Below are 18,672 nucleotides of genomic sequence, written 5' to 3'. Positions count from 1 at the left end.
GGAGTGACAGGAGGAGGCTAAAGGGAAAGGCGGGGACCAGACCTCCTAGGACGACTCATGTATTTTCACCTTTAACCTAAGAACAATTGGGAACTTTTACTCTGGATATACTACAGGAATTGGACTGGAAACCCCCTTTTTTTAATTTTTTTTTTTTTTTTTTTTTTGAGAGAGAGCACATGCCAGCAGGGGAGAGGGGCAGAGGGAGTGAGAGAGACAATCCTAAGCAAGCCCCACGCTCAGTGTGGACCCCAATGTGGGGCTTGATGCCATGACCCCAGTTTCATGACCTGAGCCGAAATCAAGAGTCAGATGCCCAACCGGCTGAGCAACCCAGGCACCCCTGGAAATACCTTTTAATAAACAGTTTCATGAATTTGAATGGGGAAAGATCTTATGTTCTTTGTTTTTACTCTCCCCAGCTCAAATGTAGACTTTTCTTTAAGCATAAGTATAGGCAGCAAACTGCAATAGTCTTTGCTCTTACCTGGGACTTTGTCGTGCATACAAATCAGATATGCCATCACATTATACTTGTTATGAATATCTCAGAATAATTTCACTACTTGGATTGTCTACCTGGCACCAGATCTTCTTACTCATAGCACAAGGAAGCACCCTTATTACTATATCACAAATTTGTCTTTTAAAATGTTGGTAAATTTTGGTGCACCTGGCTGGCTTGGTTGGTTGAGCATCCGACTTCAGCTCTGGTCATGATCTCGTGGTTCATGAGTTCAAGCCCCACATCACACTCACTACTGTCAGCCTGTCATTGTACAGCCCACTTCAGGTCCTCTGTCCCCCTCCCCTGCTGTGCTTTCTCCCCAAAATAAATATTTAAAGTGTTGGTAACTTTTTTAATATAATTGGTTTCATTTTTAATCCTATATATTTTACTTACTAAAAGCATTATGCTTCAGAGATTCCTAGACACACACAAAAAAGTGAGGAATGTCTGATATGAAGTAAATGACCAAATAGGGGACACCTGGGTGGCTCAGTCGGTTAAGTGTCTCCCTTTGGCTCAGGTCATGATCTCACTGTTTGTGAGTTTGAGCCCCACATCAGCTCTCTGCTGTCAATGTGAAGCCTGCTTCAGATCCTCTGTCCCCCTCTCTCTCTGCCCCCCCTTCTCAAATATAAATAAAAACTCAAAAAGTAATATATGTATATAAATGAAGTGAATGACCAAATAGGAGTTCTGTTTCTAGTAGTATGACAGATTAGATAACCTAAATATATCTCCAATAAGGGCCAATAAAGTGCTGAATATCATAATAAAAAACAATCTTTCTAGGTGTTATCTCCTAATGATACAAGAGTAAGGAATCCACCTGGATGGATAAACAAATAAACCCATCACACTGAAGCGGGCAGTGAAGATGCTTCTTTCAGAGAGCTGGGTAGGGGTGGGTGGGTAGGTTGGGAGAGAGCATCCATGAAAATCTTAACCCCAAGGTGTCCCCATGTGGTCTATAAATCCACAAGTGGAGAATTTAATCTACAGTGGTCCCTGTTTGGTAAGACTCCACCTGTCCCTGCCTCTGCACCCAAGGCCACTCGTAAAGGGAGACGCAAGGGCCACATGGACGAATTCAGCTTAAATCAGGCATCAAATATTTCCCAACCAAATAAAGCTCTAAATAAAATGAGCAGGGATTAGGCATTACATGGAATCAAGGAGATGACATTATGGGTGAAAAACAATGGATAGATGGCAGGGTCGTAACAGATCCACAAAGGCTTCTTCAGATACTGGAGAGAACAAACAATATAAAAAGAAGTTTCATACATTTAAGGAAATAAAAGAGAAACTTGAAAATCTGAGCAGATAACAAGAGACATAGCTAAGCATATTTGAAAAAGGAAGGGAAAATGTAAGTGAAGTTTATATACTTGAGTAACATTTTGGGAAGAAATCATAGAATGGGGAAGAAGTGACATTCAAAGAAGTATTGCAAGAATTTTCCATATTTGTTTAAAGATGCTGACCGTCAGATTAAAAAGCCCAACACACCCTAAGCAGTGTAAATATATATAGACCTAGCTGTGGGAGATAGCAGACAAGCTATAAAAGACCCTTGGAGGGACAGTGTCACTCAGAGAGAAGTGATAGGTAAGTAGCAAAATTTGTAACGTCAACAGTAGAAACCATAAGACAGTAAGAATCATCTCAAAGTACTAATTAAATAACCAAAAATTCTGTACCAAGTGAAACAGGGGAAAATGCCAAACTTGAGAGTTTACCACCCAATGACCCTCACTAAATGGATCCTGAAAGATTTCATTCAAATCGAAGGAAAATGACCTCAGGTACGTGGTCTGAGTTGCAAGGAGAAATAATGAACCAAGATAACTATGTGACAGTCTAAACAAATTAATGACTACATATGAAACAAAGATAATCTGTGGGGAAAATAAAGAAGGCTAAATTTAAAATGCCAAGTTACAACCGCTCAGAAGTTGGGAGAGGAGATTGGAGAATAAGGTTTTGCAAGGTCCTTGTTTGTCCAGGAGAAGCTATATGGCTACCGAGCGCCTGTCGTGTTGTCAAATATGCATTAAATAGAGCAAACACGAATAGAATAGAGCCACTGTATACCTTCAAAAGAAATACAAGGAAAAGACTCTACCAAGGAAAACAAAACAGTCCAAAGGAAGGCAAGAAAAGAGGAATAAGAATGCAGGAACAGATGAAATGGAATGAGTCAGAAGTCCAAACTGTGATGTTAGAAATAAAACCAAATTGCTCATCACATTAAGAGTAAGTGAAATAGGGGCGCCTGGGTGATTCAGTTGGTTAAGTGTCCGACTCTTAGCTCAGCTCAGGTTATCATCTCAGAGTCTGTAGGATCGAGCCCTGCAGTGAGCTCTGCTCTGATAGCTTGGAGCCTGCTTGGGATTCTCTCACTCTCTCTCTCTCTCTCTCTCTGGCACCCCCCACCGCCGCCTCTCTCATTTTCTGCCCCTCCCCCCTCTCAGAATAAATGAATGAACTTAAAAATAGAGTATGTGGACTAAATTCTCCTGTTAAGGCCTTAATAGTCACACCATATTTTAAAAACAAAACAAATGTCTGCTATTTATTCTTTACAAAAGACACACATAAAGCACACACAAAAAAAGGCTGAACTATGGAAAAGATATACCAGGCAGTTAGTAACCAAAGGGAGGCAAATATAGTTATCTTAATATCAAAGGAGAATTCAGGCAAAAAGCACTACTAGAAATAAGAAATTTGCTGCATAATGAGCAACGATTCCATTCACTAGGAAGATGCATTGAAATGTGTGGATACCATGCAAACTTGTGTATAGCCTCCTATGAAGCCAGAATGACAGAATTAAAGGAAAACCCTTTTGAATCCATCATCATAGTACACATTAACACATTTGGCAGTAATCAGTAGATCAAACAGACCAAAAAAAAAAAAAATCAGTAAGAAAATAGAAAATGTGAAGAGTACAACTACCCAGCTTGAGCTAATGGACCTGATTTCATCTGATGTCTGGAAAAGACACGCATAGAACACTTGCTGGGGTTGACACACTGGACCATACAACTGGCCTCAGTATAGTTCCAAGGATCAGGATCTGACCATAGTTGTTTTTTTTTTTTTTTCCAATTGTTTACCACAATGCAATTAAGTTAGAAAACAAAGCCAATACGATAATTAGAAAAATCCATTCACTTGGAAATTTAATAACACTTGTAATCAACTTAAGGGTCAAAGGAGAAAATATAATTGAAATGAGATGATGTCATCTTTTCTTAACTTTTCACATCAAACTCATGGGATACAGTTCTTGGAAGGAAACTATTAAATGCCTTCAAAAAAAATAAGGCTGAAAATAGAGCTGAGATCTAATATAAATCAAAGTCCCACAGATGCAGAAGGAAGGAAATTAAGAGAACAGAAATTCACAAAGTAGAGAAACATACAAAAGAACAGATCAACAAAGCAAAAATCTTTATGCTTGAAAAGACGGTTCATTTTTTAAAAAGGCACAAATGGAATGGAAATGAAAAAAAAAATAACAAAACCACAGATACTACAGAGAAAAGCAGTAAAAGGATAATAAGAACAACTCTCAATACTTCAGAACTTTGATATAATGGGTGACTACCTAGAAAGATGGAATTTAACAAAACAGATCCAAGGAGAAACATAAAGTCAGAATAATGTTTTACCTGTAAAAAAAAAAAAATGCAATCAATAGGAAGCAATTTTACCATGAAGAAAACACCAAATTCAAATGGCTTTATCTGAATGCTACCATTCAGGAAACAAATCATTCCATTCCTACACAGAATAAGAAAGAAATCAGCTCATTTTAAGAGGGCAGAATAACCGTGATACCTAAACTGACAAAAACATCCAGAAGAAAACACTAAGGCCAACCTTCCTCATGAACATGGATATAAGAATTCTGAACATATATCCAACCAGAATTCAACAATAAATAAAAAGAATTCACGATCAAGTGAGGTTTCACCCCAGGGATTCAATTGATTAATATTAGACTTTTGTTAACAGAATTCACCACATTAATTAATAGATTAAAAAGGAAAAGTTATATCATCTCAACAGATAAGGAAAATAGAATTTGACATCCATTCATGACATTTAGAACTTTTCTTAGGATACTTTTAAAGCCAGCATGATAAATAGGAAACTCCATTTCCTTAAATTTCCTTAATTTTATAGACATCTACCAAAATCATCCAGCAAGCATGGAGAAGCGTGGCAAGGTCAGGAACGAAGCTGAGATGGCCTCTCCATCACCCTTCCCTCCCTCCTCTTTAATTGTGCTGGGTTTGAACCAGCCTAATAGTAGACAAGAAGAAGAAACACGCTTAAAGGGTGAGAATGTAAAACAGGACAGCCACTGTGAAAAATATGTATGGCAGTCCCTCAAAAAATTAAACAATTACCATATGATCCAATAATTCCACTTCCGGGCATACACCCAAAAGAATTGAAAGCAGGCACACGAGAGCTATGTGCATGGGCATCATGCACAGCAGACAAAAGAGGGGAGTAACCCAGGCGTCTGTCCACTAACAAATGAATGGATAAATCAAATGGGGTACAAACCTACCTTGGAACATCGTTTATCCTTAAATAGGAGGGAAATTCTGACACATGGTACAACATGGATGAATTTTGATGACATTATGCTAAGTGAAATAAGCCAGACACAAAAGAACACTGTATGATTCCACGTCAGTGAAGTACCAAAGTCACCATATTCGGAGACAGAAAAGACAATGGGGGTTGCCAGGAGCTGGCGGCGGAGGAGGTGGGGTGGGGGGGTGGAGTGGGAGATGGGGAGTTAGTGCTCAATGGGGACAGAATTTCAGTTCGGGAAGATGGAAATGTTCTGGAGACAGGTGTGGTGATGGTTGCCCAATAATGTGAAAGCACTTAATGCCACTGAGCTCTACACCTAAAAATGGTAAAAACAGTAAATTTTATATTATGAATAGTTTACCAAATTTTTAAAAAATCGTAAGGATGCCAAAGGAAGACATAAAGTTATGAAAACAAAATTTATATGTGGGTGTTATGAGTGCCCATATATACCACTCTCCTGAAGCCCGTTGTTTGTTTATCTTTAGTTATGGTTTGTGAATGGAGATGTAGTCCAGGGACTATATACAAAATTATCATTTTTCTGAGAAAGAACAAAAAGCTTCCATTAGACTGTCAGAGGGGTCTGTGACACACAAAAGTCTAAGAGCCATTCTGAGTGCCCGCCGCAGCATAGAGGTCATCACACAGGCTGTGACCAGATTCCTTCCATCAGTAATGTCTCCGGACAGCATCCCCTCACCTCACCATCCTGCCCCCATCTCCCTCCTTCTTTCCTCTCCTCACCTCCACAGCACTTTTCTCTTTTATTCACACTCTCGTTGCTTATTTACTTATTTTTAATGAGAGAGAGAGAGAGAGCACAAGCAGGGGAGGGGCAGAGGGGCAGAGAGAGAGAGGGAGACACAGAATCTGAAGCAGGCTCCAGGCTCTGAGCTGTCAGTGCAGAGCCTTGCAGGGGGCTTGAACCAACTAACCAAGAGATCATGACCTGAGCCTAACTCGGAGGCTTAACGGACTGAGCCACCCAGGCACCCCTCATTCACTCTGGTTGCTTAAATATGAAGTGAAGTATATTCTTAAATATTTCTTGAATTCATTGGCTAAGCTTTAATTCTTTTAAGAGAAATGAGGCCATGACTTCATCCAAACTTCAGCCTTTTTTCTATTACCCTTCATTTCCTGCGTGATCATATTAAACAGGCCCAGCTCTAGCTCAGGGCCTGGGGGCCCAGAAAAGTCTCACACACATGTGGAATGATTAGTCCAAGCCGTGTTCTGTAGCCTTAAATAATTTTCGACCAAATTTTCTTGTTGGTTCCATATCTTGGGTTTAGCGTGGGCAGAAATGTTAACAAACGGAAGACCGCCCTGCTCAGTGGCCTGGTCTGCCCCGGTGGTGGCGAGGATTCCTGGCAGGGTGATGGTAACAGAGAGCTGTCTCTCAGATGAGGCTTCAATTTAGGGAAAATCCAGGGACTGAAATCCACCCGAATGAATTCGGAGACTTGCATTTTTAACAAAATGCTTTTATTTCTATTTTTTAATGAAATGCGTTGTTAGGTACTTGCATGAAATATCAAAAAGCATTAATATTGTTTGTTTTAATTCACCCTTCCTGGGCGCAGAAAGGGGGTAGAAAAGATCTGCTGGAATAAAGCCCAGCAGAAGCCACGTGGTGCGAGGCAGTGAAGGGGGCGGGGTGGGGGGCACTTTCGGCGCCGGTTCGTATGCACGGGGTGTTAGTAGTCATGGTAGTTGCCGATGGGTCCGTGCCTTCAGTCGTAGGGGCTCATCGCAGAGTCCTCGTCATAGTGACGCTGGTAGGAATCATAGTCGTACCCATTCCGACCTCTGTTTAGCCAGTAGGTGATGTCATCTTCAAATTTCTGGAGAAAAAGAGCACAACAGAGAACAGATTGAAGGACACCCACTCCCCCTAGACCACATCTTCCCTCTGCCTTTTCTCCGTAGTGGCTCTTCTTCAATGATTAACAGCTCCAACTGACAATCACCCTTCATTATCGTACTCTGTACTCAGAGGTGAGTACAGCCAGCTAAAGAGTACTGATCCAAGCCCTTGAAAACCTCCGTCCTGTGAGTTCTAAATGTACCCAACACTTAAACATTTTTCTCTTTTCTAGTAGATAAAATGGACGTCTCCCAAAGACAGCAATAACTTGGCCTGACCCGCGGGCACCGTGCACATCTGATTGTACTCATCTTACAGACATTGCCTCCTCTCCCTGTCCTGTCCTGCGCCTGGCCCACTCGAGCGCACAGAGTAGATGCTTGGTGAATTAAATCAACCACCACCGGGGCATGTGATTGCCGTGCACAGTAGCAACGGTGACCGTTTTATACCCGTGGTGTAGGTTAGAGTTTGCACGGCTGTCCTTCTTCGTTCCACGAACACTTCTTAACTGGGCGCAGCCTGTCAGCCCTATGCGTGGCACCGGAGGGCCACCCAAAGCAAGTTGGGACAGATTCCCTGCCTTCACGAAGCCTACAGTTACTGAGACACACATGAAAATAGGCAGCTGCAATTAGCAGGAAGAAGGGGAAGAAGAACTGAAGTGATTGAGAAGCGTAGAACAACTTTCAGGTTTATAACTGGGGTAGCTGGTCTTTGACACCATTGCCTCTCTTAGAGGAAAGAGAGATTCTTTTGTTGCTCACGAAGGTACAAGGTGAATGTAGATGCAAGCTCACAGGTGTGGATGGTGACGACTCGGAGAGATACTTGGTGTGAGATCGAAAAGGCAGGGACAAGGGAAGGCTGACCTAGAGAGGTTGCAGGCTATCCAGAAGTTTGGGTCCAATTTTTCTCAAAGTGTGGCCGGTGCATCCAACCTCTAGGGATGCTATAAAGTGCAAGTTCTCAGGCACCCTTTTGCACCTCATGGATGGAATTTTCCGGTGGCTGGGTTGCAGGCATCTATTGCATAAGACTGCCAGTGAACATGGGTATCTGAGTGCTCCTGAGGCTGGAAGGCCTGGCCTCGGCCACAATGGTGTTCTCTGTGGCCACCCACCGGGGGTGAGCGGTGGGTCAGCCTGTGCCACGCTGATGGGCACCACGCCGCCCCTCTGTTTGCTGAGCCCCGGGGGCTCTGGCATGAAAATGAGAAATTTGCTTTCCCTACAATACTACAGCTTTTCCCATAGTGTAATAATCTTGTTCCCCAGTTTTTCCCATTTTATGGGAAAAAGCTGTTTTCAAGAAAGTAAAAAAAAATATTTTATGAATACAGGAATAACGCACACTCATATTTACAAATGGGTATGTGGGAGTGGGGCAGAGAAAAAGGGGGATTACAACTCCATTGCCAAAGACAAGCATAGCTGACATTTTGACGTTATTGCCTTCCAGTCTTTTCTGTGGCTAGTTATAATTTTATGGATCCTCACCCTTATTCTGTTTCTGTCATCAGTCATTATTTTAGCCATTTCTCCATGTTAAACTCTTTTTTTTAAATATTTTTAATATTTATTATTTTTGAGAGAGAGACAGAGGACGAGCAGGGGAGGGGCAGAGAGAGAGAGGGAGACACAGAATCCGAAGCAGGCTCCAGGCTCTGAGCTGTCAGCACAGAGCCTGACGTGGGGCTTGAACTCACGAACTGTGAGATCATGACCTGAGCCGAAGTTGGACGCTCAACCAACTGAGCCACCAAGGCTCCCCTCTCCACATTAAACTCTTAGTAGCCTTTTTCATGGACTGCAGCAAAGAAATGCAAGTTACTACAACTGGCATGCAATTTTCATGTTCAAATAAGTACTTCTTTTTTTTTTTTAATTTTCAGTGAGAATTCCAGGTGTTCCTGAGGATGTGGGTAGACTGGTGCTCTCCCACGTGACTCACGGGAATGTGCACTTTGACAGTGCTTACAGACCCTTACCTAATTCTACCTTCAGCCCCAGTAACTCCACTGGAAAATGGAATACCAAGGAAGGAACAAACCAAACACAAGGACGCAAGTAACAGTACCTGTCTTTTGGGTTGTTGCGACTGTAAGTAAGTTCATTCATATTAAGTGCTTAGACCCCTGCCTGGCAGAGTCTGGATGTATGTGTTCAGCCTTTTGCACACGCAGGACATATATATATATATATATATATATATATATATATATATATACATGAATGGAAAGGACATTGTAATACAGTTACATGGCTGCCTTTTAAGAAACCTTTAAAAATAAGGCTTCTAAAGAGTTTCCTTTTTTTTTCATCAATTTGTGGTGCTTTGTATACAGACACCCTCTGTGCACAGTACGAATCTTGGGTCCATTTGGAAAAGCCCTTCCAGCTCCCCCGGCTTGGAGATGTCACCCTTCATCTTTCCGGGCACGCTTTCCGGCTGGGGGGCAGGGCGAGTGTTCTCCATGTCGCCGCAGAGCCTCCAGTCCAGCGCTCCTGCTGGCACTGCCGTGCTGGTCACTCTGCACACTTGCTTCTGTGCAGTGGAATCCGTGATCTTAACTCCCTTGCCACCTCACCTGTACCTGTTTCCTGCTGGGAGTCTCTGATTGTCAACATTCTTTTCCTTGGATTTCGTGAATACATCCACTCACCTACCTACCTCCTGGACACAGGAACGGAACCATCTTTTCCTGCAAATGCATTGCCAAATTTCCCTGAAATCACATGCAAAGACCACCTCTCTTTAACAGCCACTTGTCAGGGGCCCCTGGGTGGTTAAGTGTCCGAGTCTTGATTTAGGCTCAGGTCGTGATCTCACGGTCATGGGATCAAGCCCCCAGCTGGGCTGAGCATGGAACCTGCTAGGGATTCTTTCTCTCTCTCCCTCTCTGTGCCCCTCCCCTCCTCATGCTTTCTTCCTCAAAATAAGTAGACATTTTTTTAAAACTCACTTTTGGGGTGTCTGAGTGGTTCAGTCGGTTAAGTGTCCACCTTTGGCTCAGGTCATGATCTCATAGTTTGCGAGTTTGAGCCCCGTGTCTGGCTCTGCACTGACAGCTCAGAGCCTGGGGCCTCCTTCAGATTCTGTTTCCTTCTCTCTCTGCTCCTCCCCCTCTTGTGCTCTCTCTCTCTCTTTCTCTCTCTCAAATATAAATAAACATTAAAAAATAAAAAATACAATAAAAAGTTACTTTTCATCTCTTCCCATTATCCTCATGGGTCTTTGCATCAATCTTGTTGTCTCTGACATTTTTTGGAGGTAAAGCTGCAAATGTTTTGGGGAGGTTGTAAATTATCTTAAAAACACCCAGGCACTCAAAAACACTTGAGTGCCTCAGTCGGTTAAGCATCCGATTTCAGTTTGGATCACGATCTCATGGCTTATGGGTTTGAGCCCTGCGCTAGGCTCTGTGCTGACAGTTCAGAGCCTGGAGCCTGCTTCAGATTCTGTGTCTTCCTCTCTCTCTGCCCCTCCCCTGCTTGTGCTGGGTCTCTCAAAAGTAAATAAATGTTAAAAAAATAAAAATAAAAAAAAAACACCCGCTGGGCAAAACTGTACAGATAAGTGAAATCGGATTCTGGATGAATTTAGGTCCCGGCCATTTTGGGCAGTGGCTTCTCTGGAACCCCGCTTCCCAGCCATGTTGGGAGAGACTCCCTTTTGGGCGTAGTGTGATGGAAAATTCTAGCTGATGTCCCTACATCTCAATGGTAATGTTATCCAATGCCTGGGTAGCACTTGACAGATAATGGGGTCTCCTACTTTTTGGAGTGAATTATGAAGACTACTTTTCTGTGCCATTTTCCCAAGCCAAGCATCCGTCCCCATGGTGCTGCTCTGCAGGGAGCCAGTCCTCCAGGGGCCGGGAATACCCACCGCCTCATCGAAACCCATATAGAGGAACTGCTGGTACCACTGCTGGACCTCTGGCCGAGTCCGGTCCCACAGCTGCCGTTTCTGGCGCTTCAGGCCGTTTAAGAATTCTTTGGCCTTGTTCTCATCCACCGCCACTTTCGTCTTAGGTGAAGCAGGTGCTGAAATATCAATACCCCACCCCCCCCCAAAGTACAAAGGTTGATTTCTCTTCTTAGTGTGGGTGAATCGCTAACGAACATCCCACACCCCAAGCCCACCCCGCATTAGATGGTTTTGACTTTCAACTTCATTCTTACATCACATGTGATGAAATACAGCTGTCCATCATCTGTCTCCACACCCCTTGGTAGTAAGCTCTCCATTTGGGTGCAGTCACATAAAGGCGCACAGGGGAGAGAAGAAATGCAGCCCATTCTCTGCAGTCACTCACTGGGCCTAGACCCCAGGCCGCTTGCAGGGGCTGGTGGCCCACCCCTTAGGCATTTAGGAAACAAGTAGATGTCTAGGGCCATAAAGGTGTACGTTCCTTGCACGTGCAAACAAGAGAGCACTGTGCCTGATTAGGTGACCAGGAAGGAAAAAGAACTAGAACAATGAGCTCGGAGTGGCCCAGCCTGGCACCATGGCATGCTCTCACCCCGGAGAGCTGGAGCACACAGGGCCACCTGGGGTCACCATCTGCGGGCCTCACAGATCATCGATGGTTCAACCAAGTCTTGAAAGGTACTGGCCCTTGCTTTAGCATGTGGCTTCTCCCAACGTCTTCCCAGTGTGGTTTCAATGGTTCAAAAGGCTCCCCTTCTGCAGGACGTGCTCAGGGGACACAGTTCTGCCACTGGGTCTTCCCCTGCTGTCTGTCCCCTCATCTACAAAATCGGGCTGACAGTCCCCATCTTGGTGGTGTTACGAAGGCTGCACAGGATAATGGGAGTGAAGTGTTCTATGTGTTCTTTGGTCACATGGATAAGTATCAGTGGATTTGTTTCCTCACTTCCTGCTCATCCCTGTTTCCTTCAGGGCCTGTTGCACCCTTTTGTACACATCAGGTGCTCAATATGTGTTTCTAGGTTTGACTTGAATAAAATCTGAGGATGTACATCAGGACTCGTGATTATCTTAGTGGTCTGCTTGCTCCCACCTCTGACAGGGTGGCCTTTCAAGAGCTTCCGTCACCCCAGGTGTCCTGGAGGAGCAGGCTGCTCAGCACAGAGATCAGGGATGGGCCAGGGCCTCATGAGCAGCTAGAAATGCTGGGGAAGATGCTGGGAGCCCCTTCAGAAGCCCCCTGCCCCTGAGGGGAACCCCCAAGGCTCAGCATCCAGGGGATCTCTGGGGGGCTGACTGGGAAGCATATGAATAGCACCAGGGAGCCCCACATTGTCAGGGAGCAGGCTTCAGCCTGCCAGACTCTCCTGTTAACTGGGGCAGAGTTGGGGCGGGGAAGGAATATAAGGGATTAAAGGTTCACATCAGAAATGTCACACTTCTAAATTTCTAAGAGATGTACAAATTCTTCATTTTACAGGCAAAGATGACAGTTCCAAGGGAAGATGGCCTTCGTAAGACCACATGATTGGTCCAACTGATCTACCTGATTATGGTGGGCCTGGAACTCCTATTGTATGGCTCCCAACCTGTTGTGGTTCGACAACATTTTGGTGCCATCTATCACATTCCTTGGAGGAGTATTTTTCACAACAGGTGTTAGTGACAAACAGTTTTTCTGTTCAACCCTGACCCCGGGGGCTAATTGCATATAGAATACTACAACAGTACCATTCTGTGTCTATTCCACCAATGGAGGTTTTATGTGCTCTAAAGGATATGCTCTAAATTTAGATACGTGCTCTACAGGGTATCTTGGTTCTAAAATAAATAGCATTCAATTAACACAGTAGCACTGTTTCTTTTATCTTTGAGTCCACACCGACAGCTTTCAGAAAAATAATTTTCAAACATTTACTGGCAATAATATTTATCCAATGAAATACCACACACACACACACACACACACACACACACACACACAGTAAGACCTTCAGATCTGCCAACCTTTTAAGGAGTAAACACTTCTGATTTTCCAAATACAAGACCCCAGTGAGCACGCTCAACATTGCCTTTCACTGCGCCCCATTAAGAAGGCAGCCATTATCCATGGGGGGTATACTTACCTTCCTGCTTTTGAAGCATCAGCTTGAGTTTATTCCCACTTACGCCACCTAATGGAATGAAAACAGAAATCATGTCAGAGTTGCACTGTACCCTTTACATTCTCAAGTGCAAAAATCTGAGTTGGAATAAAGCACCGCGTGCCCCTATCTTGTCTTGGCAACTTGGAGGTATTACAGTATTTGATGTTTGCTGCCTTCCCTGTCATGAAGGAAAAACAATTCAGGCTACTCATGGCTCAAACTGGTGACAATGACCATGGCTGACCTAGGGCATAACAATTTGAGATATTCCCTAGGAGAAGTGACATCGTTCTTTCAAGCTCCTTGCGTCTTATTATGAGGGCCGGTTGTCTGTCATATGTACCTTTCTGCAGACTTTCTCTTTTCATGGTATGGTAAATGGAATAATGCCTCCCACCCTCCAATTCATATCCACCCAGAACTACTGAATGTTTACTTATTTGGAAATAGGGCATTTTGCAGATGTAATCAAGGATCTCAGTTAACTGTGAAGGAGGTGATATCATGTCAGATGGATGGAACCTAAAGTCCAATGGCTGGAATCTTTGGAGGAGGGGGAGGGGGTACAAAGAAGGCAGCCGTGTGAGGACAAAGGCGGGCAAGCACCATGAAGTTTCACTGTCATAAGCCGAGGAAGGCACTTTAGCTCTTTAAACATCCAGTCCAGGGGCACCTGTGTGGCTCAGTCAGTTAAGTGTCTGACATTGGCTCAGGTCATGATCTCACGGTTCGTGGGTTCGAGCCCCGAGTCAGGCTCTGTACTGACAGCTCAGAGCCTGGAGCCTGCTTCAGATTCTGTATCTCCCTCTGAGCCTCATCCGCTCACACTCTATGTCTCTCTCTCTCTCAAAAATAAACATTAAACAAAATTTTTTTTTTAATCCAGCCCAGTTTTGTAAGGTTGCCCGGACCCTCTTCCAATCAGGCATTATCTATACCATTTTCTGACATTTTTATTCAGTTCTAAAAGTATTTCTAACCAGCCTAAACATTTTAACAGAAAATCACATGACTGGTCTGGTAGGACACCCTCCTCTGCTTGGTGAGCAGGTGTGAGGACCCATAGACATCTCTGATCTTTAAGTGCTACATGTAGGTACGAGGCTTGTCCCTGGAAGGGATATCCAAAGCCCCTGGAAGAAAAATCCAGCCTCAGAAGTAGTGAACAGAACATAGCATGTTCAGGTGTAAGGAGCTGATCTGGCCCCAGGATGAAGGTGGTGATGTCCACCTTTCTAGGCAGGCCCTTAACTGCTCCATCCATGGACAGGCCCCAAGGCCCGTGTTTGCATCTGCGAAGGTACAGTTTTCTGGGAATAGGAGTGATGTCTTTTACCAGACTCTCCAAAGCATCTGGGACCTAAATAAGACTAAGAACCCCTGCTTAAAGTATTTACTATGTAATCGGGGGGAAGAAAACACATCCGTGACCAATTGGCTGCCCACAGCTGAGCTTTTCCTGCAGACGTGTTTTATGACTGCACGCAGTGTTTGCAGAATTTGAATTGGAACATCTCTGGGCCCAAGTCACTCAGCCCACCCCATGGCCATAAAGAGCCATTTCACCTGTCAGCTAGCCCTCTGTAGGCATCTGAATTTAAAAAGCACTAGCCAAGTGCCCTTAGAATAGGTATGCCAGCCAGGGAACGTGGTTGGGAAGAATCTCTAGGAACCAGGGAATTTTTTTTTTTACATCATACATTTATCACCAACAATCCTCTCAACTCCAAAATTGGGCACAGGGATTAAAAATAAAAATTAATTGCACTGCTAGGAGCACCTGCGTGGTTCCGTCAGTTAAGCGACCGACTTTTGATTTTGGCTCAGGTCATGATCTCACGGTTCGTGGGTTTGAGCCCCATATCACTCTCTGCGCTAACAGCAGGGAGGCTGCTTGGTATTCTCTCTCTGCCCCTCCCTGTGTGCTCCCTCTATCTCTCTCAAAATAAATAAAGAAATTAAAAAAATTCGTTGCACTACTGAATAAAGCCTTACTGGTAACTTTCACTAAAAACATACAAACTTTGTGAAAATTTGCCCAAACCTTCAAATGATTTGGTTACAGATATTTACAATGTGTACATTTAATAACTTTTTTTAACGTTTATTTATCATTTTTGAGAGACAGAGCATGAGCCGGGGAGGGGCAGAGAGAGAGAGGAAGACACAGAATCTGAAGCAGGCTCCGGGCTCTGAGCTATCAGCACAGAGCCCAATGCAGGGTTTGAACTCACAGACTGCGAGATCATGACCTGAGCTGAAGTCGGACGCTCAACCAACTGAGCCACCCAGGCACCCCTATAATGTGTACATTTAATATGGTATGTTAACTGATACAGTGGAATATGATTTGAGAAAAGGAGTCAGCAAATGATTTCCAGAAACACCTGTGGGACACAGATTAAGGCATAAAGTTTCCAATACCTAGGCAGCCCCCCAGAGATGGGATGAGTCTCCCCCAAGAGGTTCCCCATCAAGAGTAAATAAGCAGAGATGAGCACTTGACGGTGCTCCTATAGAGGGGATTATTTAATTAGATTGGAATGGGGTTACTTTTAAAGGCTGTACCTTAAGAATCATCCAACCTTAATAGTCAATAAAGAAATCTATGAACACATTTGCCAAAGCACCCGGGTCTGTTTCTTGGCACCATTATTAGCATTCATTAATACCTTCACATTCATCCATCTCTAACAACAGCGTGGCACACACAGAATTAAGTATCGCCTCTCCATCTGTTTGCCTTCTGTAAAAGCACTTGACAGTAAATGAGTGAAATGTGGCCTGATGTTGAAATAGACATTGGATGTTGGCATCTGCCCTGCTGCTGCGATTTCTTGCAGCAAATGTGTGTCACTACTGTTCCAGAAATGAGAGCCTCACCAGACCTCAGCTCTACAACAGAAAGGCATGGAAAAATCCTAAATTATGAATTATTAATAGTTGCCACTGTGCCAATTACTATACCCTGAACTACAAATATTAATACATATAATTGGACACCACATTAAATTTGTTTGAAGAAAAAAATAAAGAATAACCGAATAGCTGTGAATTTTTTCCAATAGTATGGAATTTTTTTTTACTCCTACATCATCAGTCACTGTATCTAGATGGTGATAATAGGCACTCCTGAATTTATTCAGCCTGACATTAGATCTCCCACCAGATGCAGAATTGCAGGATGTCCCTTTGAAGGTGCTAACTATTAATAAATTGCTCAAGAAGGAGCAATGATCATTTTCTCCATTTAACGTTTTCGGGTGTCATAGGGAGCCACCTTGGGGACTTGACGTATGTGAGGATTTTCATTTTGTGTCATGAAAACTTTCACATTCCAGCTCAATGATGATAATATTTTAACTGACACTTTTCACTACGTTCTTGGTATGAATGAAATAAAATACAGGTCTGAAGAGGGAAGGTTTATAGCAGGTGCTCACTTGCTTTATTCAGATGTGCTTCTGAAAATGGAAGGCACAGAGGAGGCGGGGCGGATCAGTCATGTAATGAGAAATTATTGATGAGCCTCCCCTGTGGTTGTAACTCAGAAGCAGTTCTCCTGACTTAAGCAAGTCCCCTGCTGTTCTGGCGACCAGGGGCTCTGTCTGACCTCAGGGCTCCTGCAGCAGGCTTCCTCCCCCCGCACCCCCCACCAAACCAGAAGTTTGGTTTTCCACACCTGTTCTGAAAAAGCAAAGCACAGAAGCTGAGCCATCAAGGGTGTCTTCCATTGTCATTAGCCAGGGCCCGGCCACTCTGTGGTGGGAAGAGCACCCATCTCAGGGTCTTGGGCCAGCACTTCTTGCCTTCCAGCCCCAGTACCCTGAGCAGATCTGGGATCACAATATGCCTCGCAGACATGTGAGTGTCAAAAGGGCTCACGCATGCTTAAGGTCCCTAGTGACCCATAAAGGATCCTCAAGTGGAAGGTAGTATTGTCAGGACAAAACCCTAAGGTGGGGTCTGTGGATTCCCAAGGTTCAGATGCCTGCACATCCACCAAACTGCTTCATCTTGGGGTGTATGTATGAACATGCTCCTTTTATAGGCAAGGAACCTGGAATTTTCAACTGATTCCCTGAGGGCTCCCTGAAGCACAGAAGGTTAAGCATTTCTCCTTAAAGAGCATTTTCCCTGTCTGGGTTGTGAGGCCTGCCTGCAGTTTTGCGGACCTGGAACTTCACTGGGTTGCCAAGCGTGCCCCCCCCCCTTCCCCCGCCCTCCTTAGGGAATTGCCTGGAAAGGCATCTCCATAATGATGCATTCTGGCTCCCCTCAGTCCTAGAAGGCCCCACTGCCTAAAGCTCCCAGTACCCCTCTGCCCCTTAAGTTAGGGCCAAATCACTTCTTGCCCCTCCATGGGACCTTGGCCCTCACTCTTTCCCAAGGTGACCACCCTTGTCCGAAACCTGCCCTTGACCCTGGTACTCTATCCGCCTGCCGAAGCGCGCCACTCCCACTTCTGCAGAGCAAAACCCTATTACCCATTGGCACTTGCTGGGACTCACGGTCCCTCGGTCCTCACCCCATCACCCATCTCCCTCCCTGGCGCCCTGGCGCTGCCGACATACCTGGGCCCAGGCACAGCAGCAGGAGTAGCGCCAGAGCGGTCATGGCCAGGACAGTGAGCCGCGCGGAGGAGGCGGCCATGGCTGCAGCGGGAGGGCAAGAGAGAGACGCGCACCGAGAGCCGTCGCACGAGAGGACTGGGCGCACAAGGACAGGGGCGCAGGCTGGCGGGCGCTCCCTACATTCCAGCCGGGGCGGGACCTGTCGGGCGGGCGCCGTGCCAACGGGCCAGGGGCCAAGCGGCCGCTCGGAGAGCCACCGAGCCCCCCTCCCCGGCCACCGTTCCACAGAGGCGCCTCCCAGGCCAGTGAGAGACGCGATGCTGGGGCCACCGAGAACCGCCCGGGCCAGGGGAAAAGATGGGGGAGACGGCTGGCTCTTCCCCTTTTCACTCCGCGCGAACACTTCCCTTCCTCCCCTTCTCTCTCCCTCCAGGGCGCAGGGCCCGGCTCCTGCCTGGGCTTATAAAGTGGCCTTTGGAATTTCCTTAATTCCCCCACGCTGCGCTTAAAGATGCCTTTGGCGGTGCTATGTTTTGTGATATTTTGAAAGATTCCACAGTCTGGGTTCAGAACTGCAGTTCAGGAAAACTTTGGCCCCCAAACTACTCTGATAGAAAAGCCTTTCAGAAACCGGGAACCTGGTGAACGTGGTAGGTGTTCTCAGGACAAATGGGTCCCTGTATGCGCCCTGTAATCTGCCCGCGCTTGAAAGACTTAAAGGGAGGCCCGGAAGCGACCCCCACAGGTGCCACCCCAGTACCAGGCCTGTGCAAACACAGAGGACACATACTAGGCAATACTGAGTGGGGAAGGAAAACAAAAACAAAGTTGTCGCAACTGATTTCCAGCAGGTCACCCTACATTCACAAAATGGCCATGATGTGAAATTACCTTCAGGGGCCCTTCCCACCTAAGATCTGCTCTGAACTCCTTCGTGGACTACCTCTCTACCTGCTTCCTCACTTTTTATACCTTCCCCTGGTCAGTGCCTACTATCTCGCCATA

General features: G+C 45.1%; 1 protein-coding gene across 1 annotated transcript; it reads right to left on the bottom strand.

Moving 5' to 3' along the window:
- Positions 1–6,611: 6,611 nt before the first annotated feature.
- On the bottom strand, positions 6,612–18,081 carry ECRG4 (ECRG4 augurin precursor). The gene is made up of 4 exons (XM_060610048.2): positions 17,668–18,081; positions 13,073–13,120; positions 10,902–11,059; positions 6,612–6,987 (listed from the first exon to the last, which is right to left on the bottom strand). The coding sequence occupies exons 1-4, from the start codon at positions 17,744–17,746 to the stop codon at positions 6,877–6,879; spliced, it is 396 nt and encodes a 131-aa protein (XP_060466031.1). The 5' UTR covers positions 17,747–18,081; the 3' UTR covers positions 6,612–6,876.
- Positions 18,082–18,672: the final 591 nt, after the last annotated feature.

Source organism: Panthera onca, chromosome A3, assembly GCF_046562875.1.
Source record: "Panthera onca isolate mPanOnc1 chromosome A3, mPanOnc1 haplotype 2, whole genome shotgun sequence".
NCBI lineage: Eukaryota > Metazoa > Chordata > Mammalia > Carnivora > Felidae > Panthera > Panthera onca.
This window is presented reverse-complemented; position numbering and strand designations above follow the sequence as displayed.